This window comes from Polyodon spathula, chromosome 5 (genome assembly GCF_017654505.1).
Source record: "Polyodon spathula isolate WHYD16114869_AA chromosome 5, ASM1765450v1, whole genome shotgun sequence".
Classification (NCBI taxonomy): Eukaryota; Metazoa; Chordata; class Actinopteri; order Acipenseriformes; family Polyodontidae; genus Polyodon; species Polyodon spathula.
In genome coordinates, this window is record NC_054538.1 from 29,910,689 (window position 1) to 29,934,809 (window position 24,121).

Below are 24,121 nucleotides of genomic sequence, written 5' to 3' on the forward strand. Positions count from 1 at the left end.
TCCCAATTCTGAAGAATGGAGTTTGCTGGGGATTAAGCAATACAGTTGTCACAGTTGTTACATATCTGGAAATTCTCTGAATGTCTCTAATTTCTCTGCCTAAATTAGATATAATTCCCAGATCCCCAAAAATAAGAAGAAGAAGAAGAAGAAGAAGAAGAAGAAGAAGAAGAAGAAGAAGAAGAAGAAGAAGAAACTAAACTGAAACTGTTAATGTAGGCATGTGTACTATTCGTATTATAGCAAGAATACAGTTTCTGTTACAATGGACAATTTAAATAACTGTAATTTGAGTACTGTGTGGCTTGACAAACGGAGCGCATGCGTACACACCAATCCGCTAACGGGTATGATTCGTTAAGCAGGAAACAGACGGCTGACGGAATCTGGGTAAGTGCATTTTAACACAGGTTTGATTTTAATGTGATTGTAAAATAAAATATTACGATAATAATGTAAAATCGTTTTGCACAGCAAGAAACCAAACAAACATACAAGCATATACGCTGGAAATGTTTCCATTTATGCATGTGTGCTGTGCCTGACCTAGTTATATATTTATCGTACATATGTTGCTGTTTTGTTTTTATCAATGTACTTGGCAGTACAGAATCAAAGATACAAGGTTCGTTTTTTTTTTTTTTTTTTTTTTTTTTTTTTTTTTTTTTTTTTTTTACTATCGTGTTTTGTTCTGAATTTAGCTGCGTATAGCTCTGCATGCCATGGCAAACTTTGTGTTAATTACAGCCTTACAGTACTTCTTAGGTGTGTCATTTGATGTTTTAGGTGTGCCATTTGGTCCAGTGTTTTCAGCTTTGTTTAAGTATACACATCAAGGTGTTCTCTACCATATAGTCTGCGGTAGAAATATATGTGCCTTTTATTGTCTTAGCCTTACTACACACATGTAAGAAATGCATCAGATTAGCTTTAGGAAATTTAAAGAAGGTTAACACTGCCTCCTCCTTCACGTTGATGGCTTTTGAAATTGGTGCTCGTATGTGCAGCGCACGACATCTGATTTAAAAGTAATTTCTCAAGATAAGGTGAGTATTAAGGAACCTTAGACATTACAACGTTAGTTGGACTATGTTAAGCAGACAGTCATTTTTACATTCTAAATGTGAGCGCAATAATATGATTTATTAATTGCATTGCGTTTCAGCTGTGTGTGCGGGTGTCCATGTAGTGCTAGTTTGTAAAACTCTGTTTAAAGGGAATTAAAAAGTTAAAAAAAAAAAAAAAAAAAAGTTGTATCAGTCCACCAAAGTTGCTAGATTAACAGCTGAGGATCCATCTGCTTGTGTCATGGGAGAACTCCTAGATACTGGATTTCTATAAGATTATTTCATGTTATTAAGTAAAAATATGTTCAAAATAAGTAAGGTCTGTACTCTGTCCCATCATGAAGAACCCTCCCACCCATTAATGTTAAAAAATGTTTTTTTATAAAATGAATTCAAAATTATTAGGCTTAATGTAATGCATAAGAAGAAAAGTGTCATTGGGTTACTTTGTCTTTTTACTCTCAGAGTATTGTTTTGTCAGTAATGACTTTGGTGAAAAGGACTCGCACGTTACATTTTTGTTTTTCAGGTGGAACTTCTACTGCTTAAATATGTCTTACCAGTCAGGGTTAGATGGTGATGCAAACCGCTTTGCGCAGACCATAGGTTCAAACATTCAGAAGATTACGCAGCACAGTAAGTATTCGTCAATATTCATTTGAGAAAACCCAGCATTTTTTGATGGTCACTGCTGGCACCTGGGAATTTGCAACCTATTTTTAAAATATTTGTTGCAACAACATACCAACCAACCTTTCGCAGTTTCAGAAATCAAAGTTAAGGTTGGTTCCAAACTATAAGCAGAAGTTTGGCATGTCATTTCTTCAGGAAAATCAGGGTTTATAAGTACATAACAACAACAGAAACAACTGTTTTAGTTGACAATGAATGTGAACAAGCTGTTTCTGCGTTGTTTTATTCATCTGTGCATTGCATCGCTGAGTCAGAAGTGACATCACTTGGAGCTCATCGGTGCGGGGGAATTAACAACAGTTTGGTGAATCAGCCTGATCCTAGGAGTCCGTTTGCTACGGAATAACACGGAAAAACATGGATATTTTAGTTTTACACTTGGGGAGGGGCAAAAAACATGCAAGGCTTTTTTTTTTGTTTATTTGTTTGATAATAACCAAATCAATACATTTATAATATGTAAACATTAACACAGGCAACTTTGCTTTACATTTACATAAACATATTTGTCTAATAAAACTGCTTCTGGTATTCATGTTCAGTTTACTTCAGTATTCAGAGCTGTTCAAAGATGCTGAAAACAAAAAAAATCACCCCTAAGGATCGGGTCAATGAGTTTGGCAAGGACGAATTTCAGGTCATTGGTAATGTGCTGTTTTGTACTTCATGCAGCAAGGCTGTAGATTACCCTCATAGGCAGACCATTAATAGAGTACATGGGAAGCGCTAAACATAAATTGAATGCAAGGATATGTAAACAGGCTGAAACAGCAGGGCCATCAAAAACACTGCAACAGACCACTGTGTTTGGATCATTTCAACGTCTTACAACTGCCAAAGAACATTGTGAAACTGTTGTTTCTGATTTTGTGTGTAAACAAAGAAGAAACATGATCACCTCGTTAGCGTTCTAGCTGGTACCAGCAAGCACAAGTGAATCGGTTTAATTCCTCAACGGTAAGTATTCAATTGTAGCTGGACGCTTGCTGCCGTCTGTGTTTTCACTATTTTTCATGAAAATACTATATATAATATATATATATATATATATATTATATTATAATATATAATATATATATTTAAATGTGCAGGGAACTATTTTTAATGTTTGAAGTAAAAAAAAAAAAAAAAAAAAAGCATGTTTGTTTTATTGATTAATGGCACTGTTAAGCTTGTAACTTGCTTAGAATTTGAAAGTGTAACCATTTTTATTTATTTATTTAGCAGACGCATTTATCCAAAGTGACTTACACATGTTACACTGTAATACAAGGTTACAGTTCAAGAATAATTATATATTATAAACTAAAATACAACAGAGACACAACAAGTGTAACATGAACAACAGTAAATACTTGATGTGTTAACTGTTAACCAGTAGTACTGCTTATGTGTGTATTCATGTGGCAGGGAAAACTAATTTTTAGCACTTATTTTACTTGTGGAATAACGCAGATTTTTCTTTTTTTTCTTTATGTCGTTGTTTTTTTGTTTTTTTTTATTGTGGAAAACTAGGATCCCTGCTGGTGATATTGCTGCTGCTGCTGCTTGCTAGGCTGTGGTTGGCATGTGTGAGGATGATTGCACTCTATTAGACTGGTGGGAAAGTGATAGAGGGGTTGACAGCCAATAACAAAGTACACTGAAATTGTGCAAGAAACCGAAAGTCCAAGGATATGTTCAAGACGTTCTGACTCGGTATAGCGACTTGGATTTCAAAAGCCATTTCAGGCTATGGAGGGCTTTAGTCTCGTGAAACGCTATGTGTTATTAATAAATGCTTGCAAAAACAGCATTAATACGTGTTACTTTTTTGGTGCCACTGATCCTTAACACTTACACTGGCTCATCGATTGACAGCTGCACCTATCGCTGCTCTAATTGACCTGCCTCACTTGATGTTCTGCTCTTTCTGCAGCTGGGTGTGTCATTTTGGTGAAAACAGCACTGATTTATCAACTTGCATAAGCAGTGTCTTCAAAATAAACTGAAAGCTCACTGGGACGAACTGAGAACTTAAAGCCTTATTATCTCTGTTAAGGTTTAGTTGTCTTTAACTGACTAATATAATAAGGATATTAGGGCTAGGTTGTTACATTAAAATCTAATGTAGAAAGCAGCTAGCCTGCAATTGTAAATATTTATAAATATTAATAGATGCACTTTCAAATACAGTTAGCCCCGATTTCGCAGCATTATAACATATTTGTTTCAAGTATAAAAAAACAAATGGCATACATGGTAAAAAAAATAAACTTAAAAAAAACACGTTGTTCTCTCTCTCTCGTCTCATTTCTAATTCTTGTACACCAGAGCCAAGCCGTGGTACAAAAGGCAGGATCTAATGGCATAGGCAGTTTTTCAAATACAATACAACATGAGATTGTTGGCTGCTATTTATATCACTATTTTAATTAGCACGACATATTTATTGAGTACACAACTCCATTCCCATTTTCAAAAGATTTGCTGAATCTACAATTAAATTGATAGAAGTATCTCCGTACTAGACACTAACTTCTACCATGGCCGTGGCCATATTGGTTTTGCTGCAATTCACCGACTCTCAACCTTGGTGAATCCTCTGCTTCAGCATTGACCCAGCGGTGCGTTTAACAGCAGTTCATTGAGAGACTCCTGGTGAATTTAACAACAGTTTGTGAATCCACTTTACATCGGTGCGTGCAGCAGTGAATAAAACAATGTTAACCAGTTAAAGATAGCATATACTGTATGAGATGCCAATATCAAGAAATGAACACAGGATTAAGAAAAGACTCTCTTTAGCTGAGAGTGTAATGTTGGTGAGTTACTCATTTAAATAACAACCTTCCTAATGAAATTGTAAGCTATGCAGTTCTACATCACTGTACTTCTGTGTGTGTGTGTGTGTTTACCATGTACAGCATGTGTTTGTCATTGTTATAAGGAACATTTTAATTTTAATAACTGATATTAAACCAATGACACAGATGTTTCCTCTTGTGTACGGTTGTGTAAATGGTACTCCTAAAACTAGTTAGTTAGTCTTTTCTCCTTTGTCTAATTACTGCATTCAGCTTACTCCTTTATATCCTGTCATCAGCTTTTTTGCATGCTGTTTCATAAGGTACACAGTGGCTTTATGGGTTAGTGATAGTAAGCAGACCTAATGTAAAACAAACTGCTGTCTTGTGTCAGTGTAGGTTGCAGGACAGTGCCAATATCTTGTAATTATAAAGATTTTAAATGAAATGCAACATATGTATCCCAGGGCAGTAGTTACCACTGAGGAGGCATGGCTAGTCTGAAATGACAGAAATGCAGTACCAATATGATATCTTTCTTAACCTTTTTTTTATTATTATTTATCTAAAACTATTGTTGCAGCAACACATTGTTTAAATTGAATGTTATACTTAATTCAAATAATATGGGCCCCTATATATCTTTCACCTACTGCAATTCACTTGCTGCAGTCAGGCACAGTGACAGAATGCACTTGCAAGGGTGGCAATAAGACTCCTATTGCATAGCAGTTTCGCCCATTCAGGATTTTAATACTAGCTTGATTGGCCACAGTAGTTAACAGGCTGAAGTCTGTCTTACTAAACTCATAGTAAAACCAGGCATGGTTATTTCCATCTGTGAAGGATTGACTGGCTGGACAAATGCAGAATGGTAGCAATTGGAGCAGGAATCAGAGGTTACAGTTCAAGCACAAGGCTGCACGCTTTTATTAAATGAAGTAAAAAAAGGAAATACTGTTAACTATACACCAACAAAAGCTGCCAAGTAGGCTTCTAGCAAAGTAGCAGCAAAGCAGGAGCCTGTCCAAAACAGAGCTGCCTGCTAGCACAAAGAGCTGGGCTTAAATACAGGAGGGCTAGGCTAAATTACCAATCAATTAAGTTATTTTTTGTCCAGCTGTATTCTTGTCCAGCTGTATTCACATATATAAGTTTTCCAAGCAGTCAGGTCAGGCTCAGCCACATATTCACATGGCTGGCTGGTTTGCCTGAACTGAACCGCAGGCAAGGGGTTTGAACCTCTTTTTTTGTCAAAAAGACACACCGTGCACGCACAGTGCCGACAACAGTAATAATAAATGTATGCGCAATTAACCCATGACATTGTCTTCATCCTGTCACAACATCCCTGACTTAGCAAGCTTCTCAGAACTCTGCAAGCACAATGCGCACCACAATCATCTCTTAAACCTTATGTCAAAATGGGTGGTTTAGGGTTGTGGATTCATGTCTCCTGGGTGCTAAATTGAGACCACCAAGCTAATTTCACTATTAAGGAGAACCAAATTAAAATCATACAATACAATAATAAATAAATAAATAAATAAATAAATAATAAAACTACAAATGTCATGATTAAAATGATTAAACATAATTATTAAAATATAAGTTATTATAGTAAACCCACAATAGAAATTAGGCATATACCCACTACATTAAAACCCACCCAAAAGAAAGCCGTTTTATAAAAGTGTGTTTTCAGTCTAGACTTAAAAACTGTAACAGTCCCAGTTTCCCATAATTTAGGGGCTCTGCATAGAAAAGCCCTTCCTCCAAAGTTAATTTTATTGACCCTGGGAATAACCAGTAGCCCCTCATTCTGTGTTCTAAGTGTGCAATTTGGGTGATACGGGGTCAGTAACTCTTGCAAATAAGTAGGTGCTAATCCATTTAGGGCTTTATAGGTTAACAGCAAAAAAAATAATCTATTCTGTACCGCACAAGGAGCCAGTTCACAGTTCACCCACATTTTTGAGTTGGTTCTGAGAGCCCACTAGCACAACCTCTGTTTTATCTGAATTTAGCATTAAAAAATTCTGAGACTTCCAACACCTGATGCCTGCAATGCATACTCCCCAGAATAAATATTTCCTGACTTTAGGGACAGATATAGCTGGGTATCATCTGCATAACAATAGAAGTTCACTCTGTGTGCGGGTAATATCACCTAATGGTAACATATATAATGCAAATAGCAAAGGACCTACAATGAGCCCTGTGGAACACTGCAGACAACTTCAGACCTTAGGATCTTGCCTCCCCAGTAGAGACAGGATAGGACAAGGCCAGACAGTGTCACTGTGTTTTCAGGGTGATTCAGTAAGATGGAGGGGTCTACAGTATCAAAGGCAGCACTTGGGTCTAAGAGAATGAAAACTGATGGAAAGCCCAAGTCAGAGCTTAACATGAGTGATATTAAACATTTTTTAGTACTGGTCAAAAAAATATTTATCAATAGATTTTTGCATTATTTTGATTTTGGATTCAGTGCTGAAAACACCTTTTTAGAATTCAGAAATTAAGTTTTAAATACAGAAAATGTAAATTCTAAATGGAGATTAGAAGTCCCATCGCCAACATAACAGTTAAATACGCTGAATATCAGGGCTAGGATCTTTGCTTGGTGGGGATTGAAAAGTCAGTCAGTCATAAGTCTTGTGATTTGTGCATATTTCTGTGTAGTTCTTTATCATTGGAACATGGTCCCAAGCTGACATGTGTTCCTTCTCCACTGAACATAACAGGAGTGTTAATAGCCAAGAGCTGCCGCAAATATGCAATTAGAGTGGTTAATACCTTCAGAACTCTGAAGACGAGCATCATCATTTAATCCTTTTGAACCTGTTGTCATCTTTTAAAGTGTAATCTGAGGTCTATTAACACCATGTACAGTACTGCTTAATGGGCATGCTCAAGTGTCTTTTGGTCTCAAAGGCAGGACTGGATTAAAAAATATTTTAAGACATGTTGTTTGTATCTGTTATTATTATTATTATTATTATTATTATTATTATTATTATTATTATTATTATTATTATTACTACTACTACTACTAATATAATCAAAATAATACATATATGTTGAACCGTTTACAAGACATTGGCCTTATACTCAATACACATGTATGCTGAGATTCCATAGACCAAGTTCGCTGTAGAGAGTTGTTCAAGAACAAAGAATGGAATGTTTGAATTAAAACTTGTTCTACAATGTATTTAGAATTTGCTTACCCGCATAGGTTGTTGTGAAACATCATTTTCAACAATTTTTCAGAACCAGGTTGTACCCTTAGATGTATTCTTAATATTGTTTTCCATATATTTAATCAGCTGATGAAATCCAAAGCCTTGTAAACCAGCTTGGAACACCACAGGACAACACAGAACTTCGGCAACAGCTGTAAGTTAAAATCGGTTTGATTTTTTCCCTTGACAGCAGGTGGCAGTATTAATCATCTAAAAAGGCGATACAGCATAAAACAAGAGAACAGTTTCTTTGTTCATGCATAGCATTTAGCATCTATAAAGAAGTGCCATTATAATGTTCTGTAGGGGATACCTATTCCTGTAGTGTGTTGTATATTCCTTTGATGTTCTTGATTAAGAGGGTATTGAATTTGGGTCATGGTGACCTACTTGCTATCTTCTGGTAGACTCAAATAATTAAAGTTTTATATCTTGAAAACCCATTTGTTTCAGAAACTACTACTATTTTTAATTTTTTTTTTTTTTTTGGTTTTTTAAACATGACTTCTGATAGGCTGATATGTTGAAGCTATATATTTGTGTATGGTGTAAAATCAAAATTTGCAATGAGCCCTACTAAAAGGAAAATAATTTTAACCCACATTGGATAGGGTTTGAATTTTTCAATAAATATTTTACTTTTTGCAAGTGCCTAAAATTTGTATTATTTGAGTCTGTTGAGCAAAGATATTCTTTCCTGATCTGTTGCAATAAACTGTGTCTAACTGGGTGGGCAGAGGTAAACCATGCTAAGTGCTCACAAATTGGATATCAATCCAAAACTACACACCTGCCTTATTGGCACAAATCTCCAATGACGTAGGAGAACTCAACTTAATTGTAAATCAGTGAGACTAGGATATGGGGCTGTTACTATTAGTGCACTACAGCGGCTATTTTGAAAAGAGCTTTGAAACAGACTTTAATGTTATATGTCTAAAACGTTGCCAGGATGTTAACAATGAAAATAAAAATGACAGGTACATTATTTAGTCAGTTGTAGCAATACGTGGGGACGTGCAATGCTGTATTATTCGGAACCCTGCTACCCTTTATTGTGAATAATTAGGCTATAGGTGTGGAAGTTTAACAAAACAGAGCTCGCCTTCATTTTGTTTAACATCAGTATTACTTTGATTAATTTATTTTGGCTCGTATATGCAATTTTAGTATGAAAATAATTTTTCAAAGCATGGTTTAAACCAAGAGAATGTTTCTAAACACAATTTTAAAAACAGCCCTTAAAAAATAGTAATCCCTAATAAAAGTCCTTAACATTTTGTGAATAGGGCCCTAGATCATTCCAGAACTAGGTCTCACTGGTTCTCTAAAACCAGTGACGACACAAAAACCCTACTTTTAGGAGCTTATTTAATTATTGTCCCAAAAACAAACACATCCCTCCAAAAGATATGTATTTCTTAAAGCAATTTTAGCACTTGTAAAAAAGTACGTAGTACAGTGGAAAAATGTAGTCCTGAAAATAGTGGAATTGACATTTTATTTTGCTTTTTTCAAATTTTAGCCTACAGAAACAGCAGCAAGCTAATCAGCTAGCCAAAGAAACAGACAGGTATATGAAAGAGTTTGGATTACTTCCACTGACAGCAGAACAGGTACTGTGCACTACTTTCTCATACTTATGTTCTAAATGTGTGTATTTTGTGCATTTTCAGATTAACCTTTTATTATTGTATACAAAAGGGGTCATTGGTTGTTGAGTAAATTAGATCACATCCAGAAATGGTAAGCTGTCTTACTTGGGAGGGTGGGGGGGTTGAGTTGCACTAAGAAATCAGTGAAAAAAAAAGCAATATGCACTGTCTCAGGTCAAAAGCCACTCAATACGTAGCATGCCTAACAAACAGCAAATGTGCAACAGTGGCCCAAATCACAGATACATTTTTCATATAAAACACCTTTTAAAAAAAAAAAAAATAGATGTCAACAAAAATTTGATCTTGAAAAGTATTTTTTAATAGTGGGTTGTTTTAAACAAATACCTGTCCGAAACTGGTTTGTTTTCCTATTAGATATGTAGTGTTTAAGTTTGTCTGTAAGTACAGTACGTGTTCTTTGAAGAGTGACAGGTTTGTTTGTTTTACAGTTTTTTGTTCTTTGTCCAAAAACTTTGTCCAAAATCTTTTTCTCATTTCGATTAGTACTTGCAGATCATATTTAACTATGACATTAAGCATAGGACTTGCACTTCATGTTTTTGTAGTTTGTAGCCATTTTAAAGCGGAAATCTCCAGCATACAATTTAAGAAATATTTCTTAGGAACAAATGGCATGCATAGACATTTATTTCTTTGAAAATGTTTAACAACTTACATTAATTTCCCACTAGTATTTTTGAGATGCCCACTACTTGAATTGAGCCAAAGTAGTGTTTTGCAGTAAATATTTGACAGACCTTAAGTAAGCTTTCCAGCAAAGCTCATCTATGGTTTGTTTCTTTTGTTTTCTTTCTTTTTTTTTTTTTATTGTAGCGCCAAAGAAAGATACAGAAAGATCGTCTAGTTGGTGACTTTTCTAGTGCATTGGCTGCTTTCCAAAAGATTCAAAGACAGGCTGCTCAGAAGGAAAAGGAATTTGTAGCAAGAGTGCGTGCCAGCTCAAGAGTGTCTGTAAGTAGAAAGATTCTTTTCAAATGTTTTTTATTTGTTGTGCGGTCTAGGATGTAATATTTACCCCTAATTTACACAAGTGAGTCTTATTTTGGATTGATCTAAAGTACTGTGTTGGTAGTCTTTACTAGAACATATATTTGTGTATATGTACTTTAATTTCTATATACAAGAAAACACTCAATTTGTAAACAACTACAATACCTAAAAATCTGTTTATTAAACATATACGTGTACACTCAAGTAATGTTGGTTATATTACACAATAAATATTAGGGAGAAAAAACACTGAAATGGATGCTTAGATTTGCAATTATATATATATTACTACTATCAATACTACTATATATCAATATAATATATATATATATATATATATATATATATATATATATATATATATATATATATATATATATATATATCATATCAATTACAAGTAGTAAACAGAATGCTTCAAAAAACAAGTTAATGAGTTTTCCCACACATGATGGTAAATAAACCTTCGCGCAATGGGTGCTGCACTGAGATTTAAGACGGACAAGAAAAACAGATGGTTAGGGCTAATTGTTCCCCTAGGTAAACTATCTGACATTCAAACCAAGAAAAAAGTGCAGCAGTTTGTTTGTTTGTTTCTCTGTTCTAGGGTGGTTTGCCAGATGGAGGCCTGCTGTCATATGAAAGGTGAGAAAGAGAAGTCTTAGGCCAGGTTCAATGTTATTTTTTGTTCAAAGTATTCAACGTCACAAATTGACTGCACTCTTTAAAATCTAAGTGAATTGAACAGTTCTTAAAGAGTTTCAATCACCATGGACACTAGTAAATGAAGTCAGGTGAAAACACAACAAAGGTATTATAAATACAGTCATGACAATTTATAAAGTATTTTATGCATTGCAAAAACATGATAATCTTAATTCTTTATTAATCCCAGCTGGAGTTATTGCTTTAAGATCCATCTACATTATATTTGGAGTAAATAAACTGACTGTGTCTTAGAAGATATTCAGACTTCATATTTGCAACATTAAATAAATAAATAAATAAATAACCCTTTTGTAGTGACCTTTAACTTGACCCATATGGCTGCTGCTATATTTGTTGAAATGTGATTTTTCTCTCTTTTACCTTGGGTTATGGTTGTTATTGGCTATTGTCAACTAAAATTGAACCACATTGTACTGTTATAGCTTGATAAAAGGCACTATCTTGCTAGTTGTGTAGTTTAACGTTGAGTACAAACACATTAATACTGCAATTAATTGGGTTGTGTTTAACTTTTCAAAATACCAGATTGTTCTACTGAAAACCTCTTGCGATTCCATGTTATATATAATTAGAAAAATAAAATTGCTTAAACAGATGGTCACCAGCTAGGGTTGTGCTTTTTAAAAACCTTAAGCTGGTCTGACCAGTTTACCAGCTTCTAGCTGGACTGTCCAGCGTCTCCCAGCTCCTCTTCCATTCAGGAGATATGGTACTGCTGTTACTGGAATAAAAGTGCATTTTTCCTTTGTGAATGTTGACCTTATTCCTTGCATACTTCAATGTTTTCTGAAGGTTATGAGGGATTAAAAAATGTTTTCCCAACAGTCAGAGCACCCTACTATAATAACATTCAGCTATGTTCTTAAAATGCTTCTCAAAACATTTTTTAGGAACAGCGCTAGCGTTCTTTCCTATATATAATAATTCTAATAATAGAATTAATAAAATATTATAATTTTAATAAATCTTGTGAATTATACTTTAAAACAACGCAAATTAAGAACAAATCACCACTACATATTTCTAGATAATAAAAAAAAATATTATAAATAAACAATAAGAAAAATCAATTGATCACAAACAAACACATCACATAAACAACACATAAAACATCTTACTAACAAAACAGAAATATCATAAACATGACTTAATAAAGTGGTGACTGGCAACATTTTTATTTCACATTTGGAGCTCTACAAATATCATGAGAAATAACTGGTTGGGTGAATTGTTGTTTGGGTGTATTGACAGGGTTCAATATGTGTTACTTGTGGCTTTTTAAATTTTTTTTTATTTGCCTTTTTGCATTGTTTATTGATGCCATTGATTTTTTCTGTCGTGTCTCCCTGAATACTACTACCTCAACATGAAAACGTTGCAATATGCTAAATGAATGGATCAAGCTTATTGTGATTGTTTGCAAAACCATTTATGTGAAAAAATGTACTTTTGCACACATATGTAACGTGCATGTATAAAAAGACAGCATCTGAACCCTAATTAGTCATACTTTCACTCCAACTACATAACTGCTACGCTACACAGATTCGCATCTTAAATCTTTCAACAGACTAGGCTACTATTTACATTTACCCTATCCAAACGACAATACACTGCCTCAATATAGGTTGAACAATTTTGCTATTCCCGTAATGAGTGTGTGTGTGTGTTTTTATACATTAAGTGAAAAAAGAAGTGATACCTGAAACAAAAATGTTGGAAATGTGAAAAAAATGGCAAGTTATCAAAAGTGCCCAGCCATTTAAAGTGGAGATATCAAAAACACAAGCCACGTTTCAAGAAATATTTGTTACAACCTTGACCCCCACAGCTTTTACAGTTGTGCCTGTTTGCTTGGTGCTCTCCAAGCAAACAGGCACAACTGATAGAAATTAGAAGAAACAATTGAGGCAGCCTTCGCCCCCATCGGTTTTACAGTTGTGACTATTTGCCTGGTGCTGGCCAGATTGCCCAACGATTTCTTGAAACATGGCTTGTGTTTTTGATATCTCCACTTTAAATGGCTGGGCACTTTTGATATTTCCAGTGTGTTTTTGTTTCAGATTTGTTTGACAGGAACAATGTCAATTTGTAACATTTATGACATGTCATAAGATGCATTGCTCCCAGATTTAGCTGTGAGGTCATTTTCACTGGCAGTCCCTGGACAAGCAAAAAAGCAAACAAACTGAAAATAATAAAAAAAATAAAGTAAAATTTACAAAAGGGAATATTATCTAGCATCAGAATTGTATAAGAAGGAAAAATAAAGTAGAAAAAGAAAAATAAGGATACGTTCAGTTGTGTTCAATTGTATGTGTTGTCTGTGACATTGGAAGCTTGGTCTACGTGTTATTGATCTGTAGATATTTTAGTGTGTTCGTTATTTTATTGTTATCTATTCAAATTCAAGAACACACATTTATTGAACTTAGAACATGTGAAATTGGAACTTTTAACTTCTAATCTTTTCAATGACAGTGAAAATCAGCCCCAAGCACAGGTACAAGATGATGCTATTAAGAAAGAGGACCTTATGCTCATCAAAGAAAGAGAAACTTCCATAAGGCAACTGGAGGTGATTATGATGTGCAATTTACATTTTTATTAATATATCTAGCTTTTTTTTCCAGTTATTATCTCTTTATCCTAGACAATGCTTCCAAAGGGCACATGCATTGTGGGATTACAAATATTCTCGGGCGTTTGGGATTTATCAGTCAGCACACATACACAAGTCAAGTCTTTTGACGTTGGCCCTTTTTCATTCAATCTTGCATCGAACCCTGCTTATATGTTACACTTTTCCTTGTCACTTTCATCTGTGGATTTCTTTCCCTCCTTCACCTGAATTCCATGGTATGCCTATAGACGGGATGAGTAGCTGAGTGCCTGTAAGTTTTCCTGTAAATGCATTATTGTGCAATTGTGAGAGTTGAATTAAAGGAATAATTTATATTCTCTGAACTGGCGTAATGTTGAATCGTTTATCTGTTTATTCCCCCACAATATGTGATATTATCCTTTCTGTTACATTCTATGCATTTATGCATACGTGACATGTTTAACAAGGTCATCAGCATTTATTTTATCTTCTGGACTGTTTTTGAGCAATGTGGTGGCTCCCCCCTTTAAGCAGCATGTCAAAGGATGATAATTGCATATGTTTTACAATCTCACTATTGGTGTATAACCCAAGTGCATCTGTCTGATTTTTGCAATAGCCTTAGCTCATGTTTGCTCAGAAATATGCCTAAATGTATATGCTGGTAATTGTCTTAAACATGCCAATAAGAGCAGAGAAGGTAGCATTTACTTGTTAGGTTCAACATTAATCTCCATTTAGACAATTGTTTTTCATTAAAAAATAACTTATTTTTTTTATTTATTTATTTTTTTAATGAAAAACTTAACAAAAATGAAAAAAATTCCAAAAACTGCAATTGAGTGATTGCTATTATTATTATATTATTATTATTATTATTATTATTATTATTATTATTATTATTATTATTATTATTATTAGTAGTAGTAGTAGTAGTAGTAGTAGGAGTAGTACTAGTAGTAGTAGTAGTTTTTTTTGTAGTAGTAGTGGTGGTATTTACGGCATTTGTAATTTTGCACTATCAAATGAGACAATTATGTATTTTTTATGTTTCATATTTAGTTTACTGTATTGTGCAGAGTTCTACATGCCAAATATCCACGAGTTCATAAACAATAATAAATCTGAATAAGAGCATATTAATTCATGGGATAAAAAAGATACAAAAATAATCATTATGCAAATTCAGGGGGTATACATTATTAATTAAAGCTCATTGAAAAACATGGGAAGGATCACACTTCTATACAACAGGAGCCTTTCTCATTCCTAGTTCTGTATATATTTAGGCTGTTATCAAACCTGGAAGGGTTCAAACTGGTCAGTTAAATAATCAATGCATGTTGGTTAGAATGAAAGTCACAAGATGGAGACCCCTGAGTGATATTAAAACTCATTTAAACATCTTTATACATCTTTAACATGCTCACAAACATATTTGTGACCCTTTTATTTTGTCAGTCTGATATTACAGATATCAATGAAATCTTCAAAGATTTGGGAATGATGATTCATGAGCAAGGGGACACAATTGGTAAGATTTGGTTTTTGTTATTTCTTTGGCGGGTATAAATCCTGTCAATCTTTTTATGCACCAATACAAAACCCATCAACTTACAAACACTCCATCCTAGGCTTGTAAGGGCTGGAAAAAGACTGGAAGGCTACTGTCATAATTTGCACTTACATGTTTGTATATAAGAAGTGTTTAATATACTTCAGGTTATAATACTATGTAGAGTATGCTGTTTATTTTTTGTAAGGATACTGTCTTGAAGGGCAGTTGCCATACCAGGTTTAACAGGTACAATGAAGCAATTCTTTCTGGTTTTACAGAATACCAGGGCCTGGATATTTACTCAATATTAGTCTGGAGCTGTAGTCATTAAAAAGTGTAGTTATGGCAGCCCCATAAACTTTGATTTCATTCAAGCCCTGGTCAGAGGATTAATTTAATAATTAAGAACAGTTGTAGGTTGCCTGTTCCTGATCTATCTTGATAAACTTTTCATAATAGATCAATCATTAAAGAAACTTATGGAACAATCCCAAACCTCCTGAGTAGTTATTAGACTTTGTTAGACTACACAACACATTTAATTGCTGTAATTAGCACTTAAAGCTACATAGGCACAGTTGGTCTGGCACTTTGATTGTTTTTCATCTTGACTTACTTCCCTTGACGGGTCATTTAAGGTAACAACAATATCCACTAAGAATTCTATGCATTGTACTTATTTTTCTTTTTTTTAAAGAAATATTTATTTTTCTGTACTATAGTCACACATGGTAATACTATAGCTGATAAGATCGTAATAGTATTATTTTATTAGATCTTGTGCACGATTGGACAAGAATGTAGCCTAAGTGTTTCTAAAATACTGCTTTAATGAATTCCTTTAAGAAAAATAAAACTGTAAAACTTTACCAGAGGGAAACGCATGTATAAAATAGATAATAGATAGGGCCATTTTAAACTTTGCCTTATCTCCAAATAATGTTTTTAACTGTACATAATGATAATGTAACTTTTTTTTTGTTTTTGTTTTTGTTTGTTTTCCTTCATCCAGACAGCATAGAAGCCAATGTAGAAAATGCTGAAATACGTGTGCAGTCAGCCAGCCAGCAGCTGTCCAGGGCTGCAGAACATCAGGTAAAGTCAATGTCTTAATCCACAGGATCCATAGTAAACGGATCACTTCTGATAGCTTTCTCTGTTTTCTTTTAGATGAACCAAAAACAATAACTCTCTCACTTGCTTCTAGTAAAATGGTTCAAACCTCAAGAATACAACATCATTAACCCTCTATTAAATAGCATTTTTTTTACATTTGAAGATTCATCCAAGTTAACAGTACATACATGCAAGTCATTTAATTCAATACAACTTATGTTTTCTTTTATTGTACTACTAAAACAAATGTTTCACTTTCAGAATAAAAACATTTATAATAGCATGATTTATATGTTTTTAAAACTGTGCATGTATAAGCTTATCTTCATACTAGTAATTGATAAGTAGTTGATGAGATGAACATACTTATACAGTAGGGTACATCTTGCAATACAGTTTGATGCTGTTGAACAGGTAGATTGTATGCCAGTGCAATCCTAATTGTAATGTTAAGCAAAAGCAGTAATCTACTTTATTTTTTAATGCAGGCTGTAGTTTGCTGGCAAAATAAGTTTAACAAGTATAGCTTGCTTGGGCCTCATTTAAGAAACAGTGGATTATATTAAAATAATAATTCTGCACAGGACACAATCACATTTTGTTCTTTGTTAACTTGCCCCCTAAAAAACTGTAACAGGCATTATTTTTCTTACACTTTTATTAACTTTTTGTATAATTATTTCCCTATCATGTTCCTTTTTGTGTACTTCAGAGGTGTTTTTAGATGTGTTATTAACTTATTAAATTGAAATATTTTCCTCAACTCTTTTAGTGATAGGATTAGAAGGATTTCACTGGAGTTTAATGTTTTTTTGCCTGTTTTTTTTTTTGTTTGTTTGTTTTTTTTTTTTTTTGTTTACTGACAGTGCAAATCCCGCAAGAAGATCTGTATTCTGGTTGTGATTCTCACATTAATAGCTGTTGCGATTGGACTAATCATCTGGGGTGCTTCGCAAATCTAAAGATGCTACAAAGAAATGCATTTTTAAATATTCTTAAGCTTGTCACAGGTATGTTTTTGCCAGTTTTTTTCTTCTACTGTCATCTGTCTAAAAACTCGAGTTTGCCAAAAGAGTAGCCAAATATAAATGATGAAAAATGCTCTTTGCAGTTGTAAATTCTGTTTGTATTTGTTTTTAAGGATAATATATTTTATAACTAAAAGTCATTTCTCAAGTACTTACATTCCATACGATGACTTGAATTTGTAATTTGCGTGTTGTGTGCCATCACCTAGCTGAATGTTACCAAGAACATACTGTAGACTACTAAAATATTTTAAATTATTCTCTGCACTTTTATTATATGAATCATAATTGCACTAATAAGAACAGTACATACACTTGTACCCAATGTGCACCTTTACAGAATGTAATATATGCATAACATGTTTAATGCTTTAAATGTTATAATAACAACATGTGATTTCTGTGATTTGTAAAAATTGCTCTGTGATATAAAATGTCAGTTGCTACAGTACAGATCTGTAAGTCTGTCAATGTTTGTTGTTTTGCCTGTCACAGTAACAATTAACTATGTGAGGTGTTTTTCTACACATGTCTCTGGTGGGAAAAACTAGGAAGCAAGTTCACCTAAATTAACTAATCCTACACCAAGGGTAGCTTTGATACTGAGTTAATGAAGTGATAAATAATTAGTAATTAATCATGCCAGTGCACTGATTCTGTGTGGCACAGAATTTATCCGTTTCTTGCAGATTTTCCATTTTCTTCTGTGTTGTCATAGTCTCGTATTCACTGCCGTCTTCATTGTCTTCAGATATTGTGCACCATAACAAACCATGTCCTTTTTAAAAGTGGTTTGGATTATGTGAAGAAATAAATCTTATTTAAATTAAACTAGATGTCGGCATAATTAGCTTTATTCGAGCACACCTTCACTGCAACTGCCTATGATCATTTTTGTAAACAACAGATAATTCACTCTCTATTTTATATTATACTTTATCTCTTAAAAGTCTTTCTTCGTCTAGGTGGTTGTGAGCAGTTGACCAGCCAGGGCAGATGCCGAAAAATTCAAAGCTAATTCGGCATCTGCCCACTGCAACTGGGTACTTCGCCAACTGCCCGGGCAACGGCAACTGCCTGATTTCGGCAGCGGTCCATAACATATATAATTTGAAGTAAAAAGAAAAAGGTAATGTAGGTACACAGTGTGAATAATTGATACAAAATCTATTCTATCAGGACATTTTGGACTATGTCTTTCAGCAGGATGAAAAAAACAGTGATATAATAGATTTTTTTTTATCAGTTATACACATTTTTGTGTACTTGCATTACCTTTTTCTTCTTTATATATATATATATATATATATATATATATATATATATATATATATATATATATATATATATGTATGTATGTATGTGTGTGTGTGTGTGTGTGTGTGTGTATATATATATATATATATATATATATATATATATATATATATATATATATATATATATATATATAATTTGTCTCCAGGTTTGAAGATGTTCTCAATTGCAACAAACACAATCTGCCCCTTACCTAAGTAACCTAACGTTCCCTTTCAATTCATAGACAACCACCAACAAGTACTTTTGGGAAAGTATACTGGAGCTGTCGCGAGGGAGCGTGAGCAGACAGCATAAGAGGGACGACTCGCTACTGGCAACTAGTGTTGGTGGTGTGTGAGTGCACCCTCAGTGACCCTTGTGCCTAATGAAGGCGTAGAAAGATCTACCACACTGATTCAGTAGAACCTGGTGAATGTATGCGGAGTTGCCCAGCTAGCCGCAGTACAAATGTCAGTCAATGATATGGCTCAAAAGAGCGCCCTCATTATACGCAGTAGTTTTTGACACAACAGCAGCTGTACTGTGGACCCCTGTTGAAACAGGGTCAGTCAGTTTTGAATAGCCTCTACTCTGTCGTCCGACAAATAGGCATGCATGGTGAGGGGATCCAGCCGGAGACCCAAGAAAACCATACTCTGCACCGGTATTAAATGACTCTTGGCCTCTTTGAGAGTGAGACCCAGTCTCACTATATGGTTTGTCACTGTCACCATATGGGCAACTATTCCTTCCTGCGACTGGGAACAGATCAACCAGTCATCGAGGCAGTTCAGCATCCTGATTCCTTGCAACTGCAAGGGAGCTAGGATTACATCCACGGACTTCGAAAAGGTGCTTGGGGCTAAGGAGCGGCTGAAAGGCAGCATGGAAAACTTGAATACGTTATCCTGAAAGACGGTCCACATTACAGCTACTGTTATGTAAAAAACTATTGGGTCTGATGGCCACAGCCTCATCAGCAATTTAACTGGGGTTACTGCATACGTGCCCCATTCAAGCATGGCTCAATGCCTCTCAGCTACACACCAAGCGAGACAGACCCCATCGGCTGACGATGTCTCGCTCATGTTGGGAAGCCCTATGCTGGTGGAGCGAAACCTCACCCCTGCGCAAAGGTGTAGTGATGGGAGTGATGCACAGTTGTCAAGTGGGTGATGACAGACTGGGCAGGCAGAGGAGTCAGCGAGTCCTGGACAGGCTGCTGGACATCCCTGCACATAAATACACTGGAGCTTCGAACAGTGCACCTTGCGTTCCAGCATTTCCTGCCTGTGCTCCAGAACAGACATGTCCTTGGTGATGATCTGTGGGTTTAAGACTTTTTTTTTCTTTGCTACAAATTAAGGAGATTTCAAATGATGGACCTGTTATTAGTGTACACTCTGTACTGGATATTTTATGCTGAAAATAACATCTGTCAAGACAACTCTGTTAAACGAGTGAAAATAACAAAAGCACAACGATAAACTAGGCAACTGCAAGAATGAAATGCAGTTAGGATCAGCAAGGATGAGCGATTAACGTAATTTGTCACTTTGTTTGAAATAAAAATGAAGCGAAACAGAATCCGGCTCAGTCGAGATATGAAGGTAAAAACAAGTGATATTGTTTTGTAATTAAAAACTTTTTCTGAGTTTGATTAGGAAACAGAACCGACTCCAAATAAGTTTAAAGGGACATCATGTGATCAAAAACAAAACCTAATTATAACCACCTTTTCTTGGTAACATATATACTTTTTTATGATTCCAGATACATGTTTACTCTATGGAATTCTCATACTTCCCAATAAGTAAATAGATTCATATTTATTGATCTTGAGAAAATAAAATGATTGACTTTATATCCTACTCATTAATAATACTATTGTTTTCTTTTCAGTTATTAACAACTAGTTTACAAACACATTAAACAAGTGAGTTGATAAACAATGTAGGGGTTTAATGTTTGCTGAACATTTTAGTACAGCTTTTTGTAATTTATGAAACCATTTATGAAACCAAAAGAAGTGGCCATTACATTAAAGCATGCCACAATACTCAAAATCAGATATTTATCTAAATGTGGATTGGTCTCCTGTTGTTCTGGAGAGCTCAAACAGTGGTTTATGTAACAAACCTGTTACCACCATGGACGTCCTGGTACTACAAGGATCAAACGTGCTTAAGTTCCTGAAATTAATTACTGTAGCTGTAAATGAACAACAAGTGTAGTGGCAGTATGCTGTAGAAACGTGGCTTATATCTTAACACAGAAACAACATTTTTCGTCTTGGTTTCATCATTATTGTAGGACCTTCCATGACTCAATAAAAAGGTAAGTTTATGTTGATAAAAATGCTGGATTGTAGACAGAAATCAGTTAATGTGAATGTATTTTTCCTATTTCTACAGGAATGTCTAAATAGTCTGCAATGTCTCTTTCACAGTGGCAATTAAGGTTAACGAGAAGTCATAATGTGGAATATAAACTATGGGGAATTCAAACTATTACATTTAACTAAGCTGCAACTGCATTTTACTGCTTTGTGAAATATGATTTAATACATTTGCGCTTTTTCCGAAATTAACCAAAGACAAACACCTCATACTGCATACTGTATAAACATTTATTAATAAGGTAAAAGTTTACTAAAATAACATTTTGAGTGCATGTAGTCTGGATATGCGGAAACCTATGCAAGCACCAGGTTCGTTGATTAGCTTGTTATGGTTTGTAGTTATTAGGTCTTTTAAAAGTGAAAGATAGGTATAATGAAAGCCTACTTTATTTTCTGAAGTACAGTAGTCTATAAAGACTTCTGATGATCATAATATGTAGATATCATTAACAAATATGTCTGTGTAATTTTAAATTAATGTGTGCTTCTTATTTTTAGCCAATGAAGGGGTTGGTTCACATTTCCAGACTGCACTGTTATTCAGCTAGCCAGAAACAGTTCCATAGAGTCCTACTAAGGCTGCTGCCTGTGACAGACTGACAACCCTGACTGTGGATGAAATGCTTCCTACCAGTTAATCTTTTACACCCGGATTAAGTGAATGCATTGAGATGAATCATTGCAGAACACAACTGTGATTAAATGACAGATGGGCACATTCCACTGGTAGTGTTTTACATAGACTTTAATAAAAAAATTAAAAAAATGTTTTCTCTGAGGGTCAAATGGAACATCTAGTCAAATGATCCAGAACAAGCTATTAAAGCTTCAAAGTGCACCTTTTGCAGGGGGTCCCAAATAATTAGGGCTAAATCAGGCATGAGGACTGGCATAAGGCAAGGGAACGCCACAAAATTACATTTCCATTCTGTTGAAAATGATTTGGTGTCAATATATATAACAAAAGAAATGGTTTAGAATGTGAACATTATGTGAACACTGCCATCTTCTGGCAGTTTATGTTTCTACTTCAGGATAGTTGGTGATGTCAAGAATAAAGAGAAAGCCCAGGTCATATTTCAATGGATAATTTGTAAACTAGATTTTTAGCCCAAGCAATAGTTGTTCTGGGGAAAACCAATATTAATTGATGTAATATTTAGTGGGTGATTGTTAATTTTTGTAAATTATTACATCTGTCTTTTACAGGTATTCAACAAAATACAGTATACTGCAAAACAAAAATATTTTGTATCACTTGGAAAGGCTTGCGTTTTATTAATTAGCTGAACAACGTGGGATGCATTTCATTGAGACTGTGTGTAGTGTTTAATTCATGTATTTCTTACATCATGCTGTTCATTTTAATGCTGGCATTACATATTACTTATGTTTACAAGTCTTGATCATTTTACTTGGCTGAAGCTCATTTATCCTGCAGTCAATGTAATTTGCCTTCTTGTGAGTCTCCCACACTCACAGACTCAGAGACAAGAGAAAATAAGTTGGTAGTTAAAAAAAAAAAAAAAAACTTAATCAATGCTGGAATTTGTATTACCATACTTAAAATGTTGTTTTTGTATATTAAATATACCAAGGAAGCATTTTCTTCCTGGATCAGTGAAGTCTGTGTCAGTACTTGCCATAGTGAGGTGTTGTTTTAATGTGTAATGTTCACCACACATACTTGGTAACTTTACAGCTAAATAGAGAAGACAAACAAATTATGTCAGCTTGCTTAATGCAACCAAATGTGAGAACTGCTTGTTCCCAGAACTGAAAGACAACTGAGCAAATGCTGTAACACTGCATAACCCACTGTAAAAAGCACTACTGCCTTTCTGTTTTCACAGACAGACAATATTTCTTTATTAAGAGTTTGGTATAACTGTCCAGTTCAGACACATTTAGGTACAGTAGCTATTGACATATTAATGGTCAGCTTTATCTAGTTTGAAGATTTCACTAATATTAAACATAATAAATGAGATACAGATATCTTGTATTATTTATCTGGAAGGCAGTGTGACATACTGTAGTTATAAGTCTTTTGGTACTGTATTTAAAGGAGAACCAAATAATAAATGTCATCTCACATATTATCACAACTGATACATTAAATACATTAAATAACGATATTACATATTTTAACTGCTGCTTTTTTTTCAGTTTCTATATGACTGACGTTGTGAGGCTGTGTTCAACTACATGTGTTGTGTATAGCTAGCATGCACAGCTGCATTTTGTACAGCTCCACTTAATACATTTGACTCCCCACCACCACCCTGTTAATACTGGGCTGGACCATCTGTTGCGCAATTACAACCTGCTTGGCCTAGACCCCAGAAAATGTCTGAAGGTGTCTTGTAAGATTATGGCCAAATTTTTCAGTAGTGTTGATTGCATACGGGTCAATTAAATATCCCTAGCTATCCATAGATGTTGACTATAATGAGCCCTATAAATGTGCTAAATATATTAGAAACAGCACCTAATATGGCACAGTATAGAATAGCAGCTCTAAACAGCCATAAACGTTTCCTTAATAATGACTCATGTAAATGTTTAAAAAATAAACCATTTTAGAATTTGTTGTTTTTCTGAACTGATACATGTGTCATTCTTGATTCTCATTCGGTGGATGAATCAGAAAGCTTCACAAATCAAAACAGTTTAATTCATAAGTTACTTAAAGAATGGGATCCCCACAATGCATTCCAGAGAACTCAATTTACATTCAGACAAAAGGCTCTAAATTAGCCTCTATATCTGAATTGGCCTGATGGTGTAATAAAGGTGTGTTTTTTTATTTTTGTTTTTTCTTTCTTTTTTTACATTTTTAAATCTTTCCAATGGGTTTATCAACTATATAAACCATGCTAAAGATGTTGCAGTAAAAAATAAATAAAAAGAAGAAAACAA

The 24,121-nt window shown here is 34.4% G+C and overlaps 1 protein-coding gene across 2 annotated transcripts; it reads left to right on the forward strand.

Moving 5' to 3' along the window:
• Positions 1–311: 311 nt before the first annotated feature.
• Positions 312–18,305, forward strand: LOC121315817 (syntaxin-7-like). 2 transcript variants are annotated; one of them, XM_041250280.1, is made up of 10 exons: positions 312–390; positions 1,597–1,703; positions 7,879–7,948; positions 9,320–9,410; positions 10,287–10,424; positions 11,071–11,108; positions 13,674–13,770; positions 15,259–15,331; positions 16,368–16,450; positions 17,338–18,305. In XM_041250280.1, the coding sequence occupies exons 2-10, from the start codon at positions 1,619–1,621 to the stop codon at positions 17,431–17,433; spliced, it is 771 nt and encodes a 256-aa protein (XP_041106214.1). In that variant the 5' UTR covers positions 312–390; positions 1,597–1,618; the 3' UTR covers positions 17,434–18,305. The 2 variants fall into 2 exon arrangements, with proteins under 2 accessions (XP_041106214.1, XP_041106213.1); XM_041250279.1 differs by lacking the exon at positions 312–390 and adding an exon at positions 856–1,046.
• The last annotated feature ends 5,816 nt before the right edge of the window (positions 18,306–24,121 follow it).

Excerpts from the sequence above, each read along its gene's own strand:
- LOC121315817 (XM_041250280.1), top strand. The coding sequence starts at position 1,619 with ATGTCTTACCAGTCAGGGTTAGATGGTGATGCAAACCGCTTTGCGCAG. Across the intron at positions 9,411-10,286 it reads TTCCACTGACAGCAGAACAG|CGCCAAAGAAAGATACAGAA; the intron begins GTACTGTGCACT and ends TTTTTATTGTAG. Across the intron at positions 13,771-15,258 it reads CTTCCATAAGGCAACTGGAG|TCTGATATTACAGATATCAA; the intron begins GTGATTATGATG and ends TTATTTTGTCAG.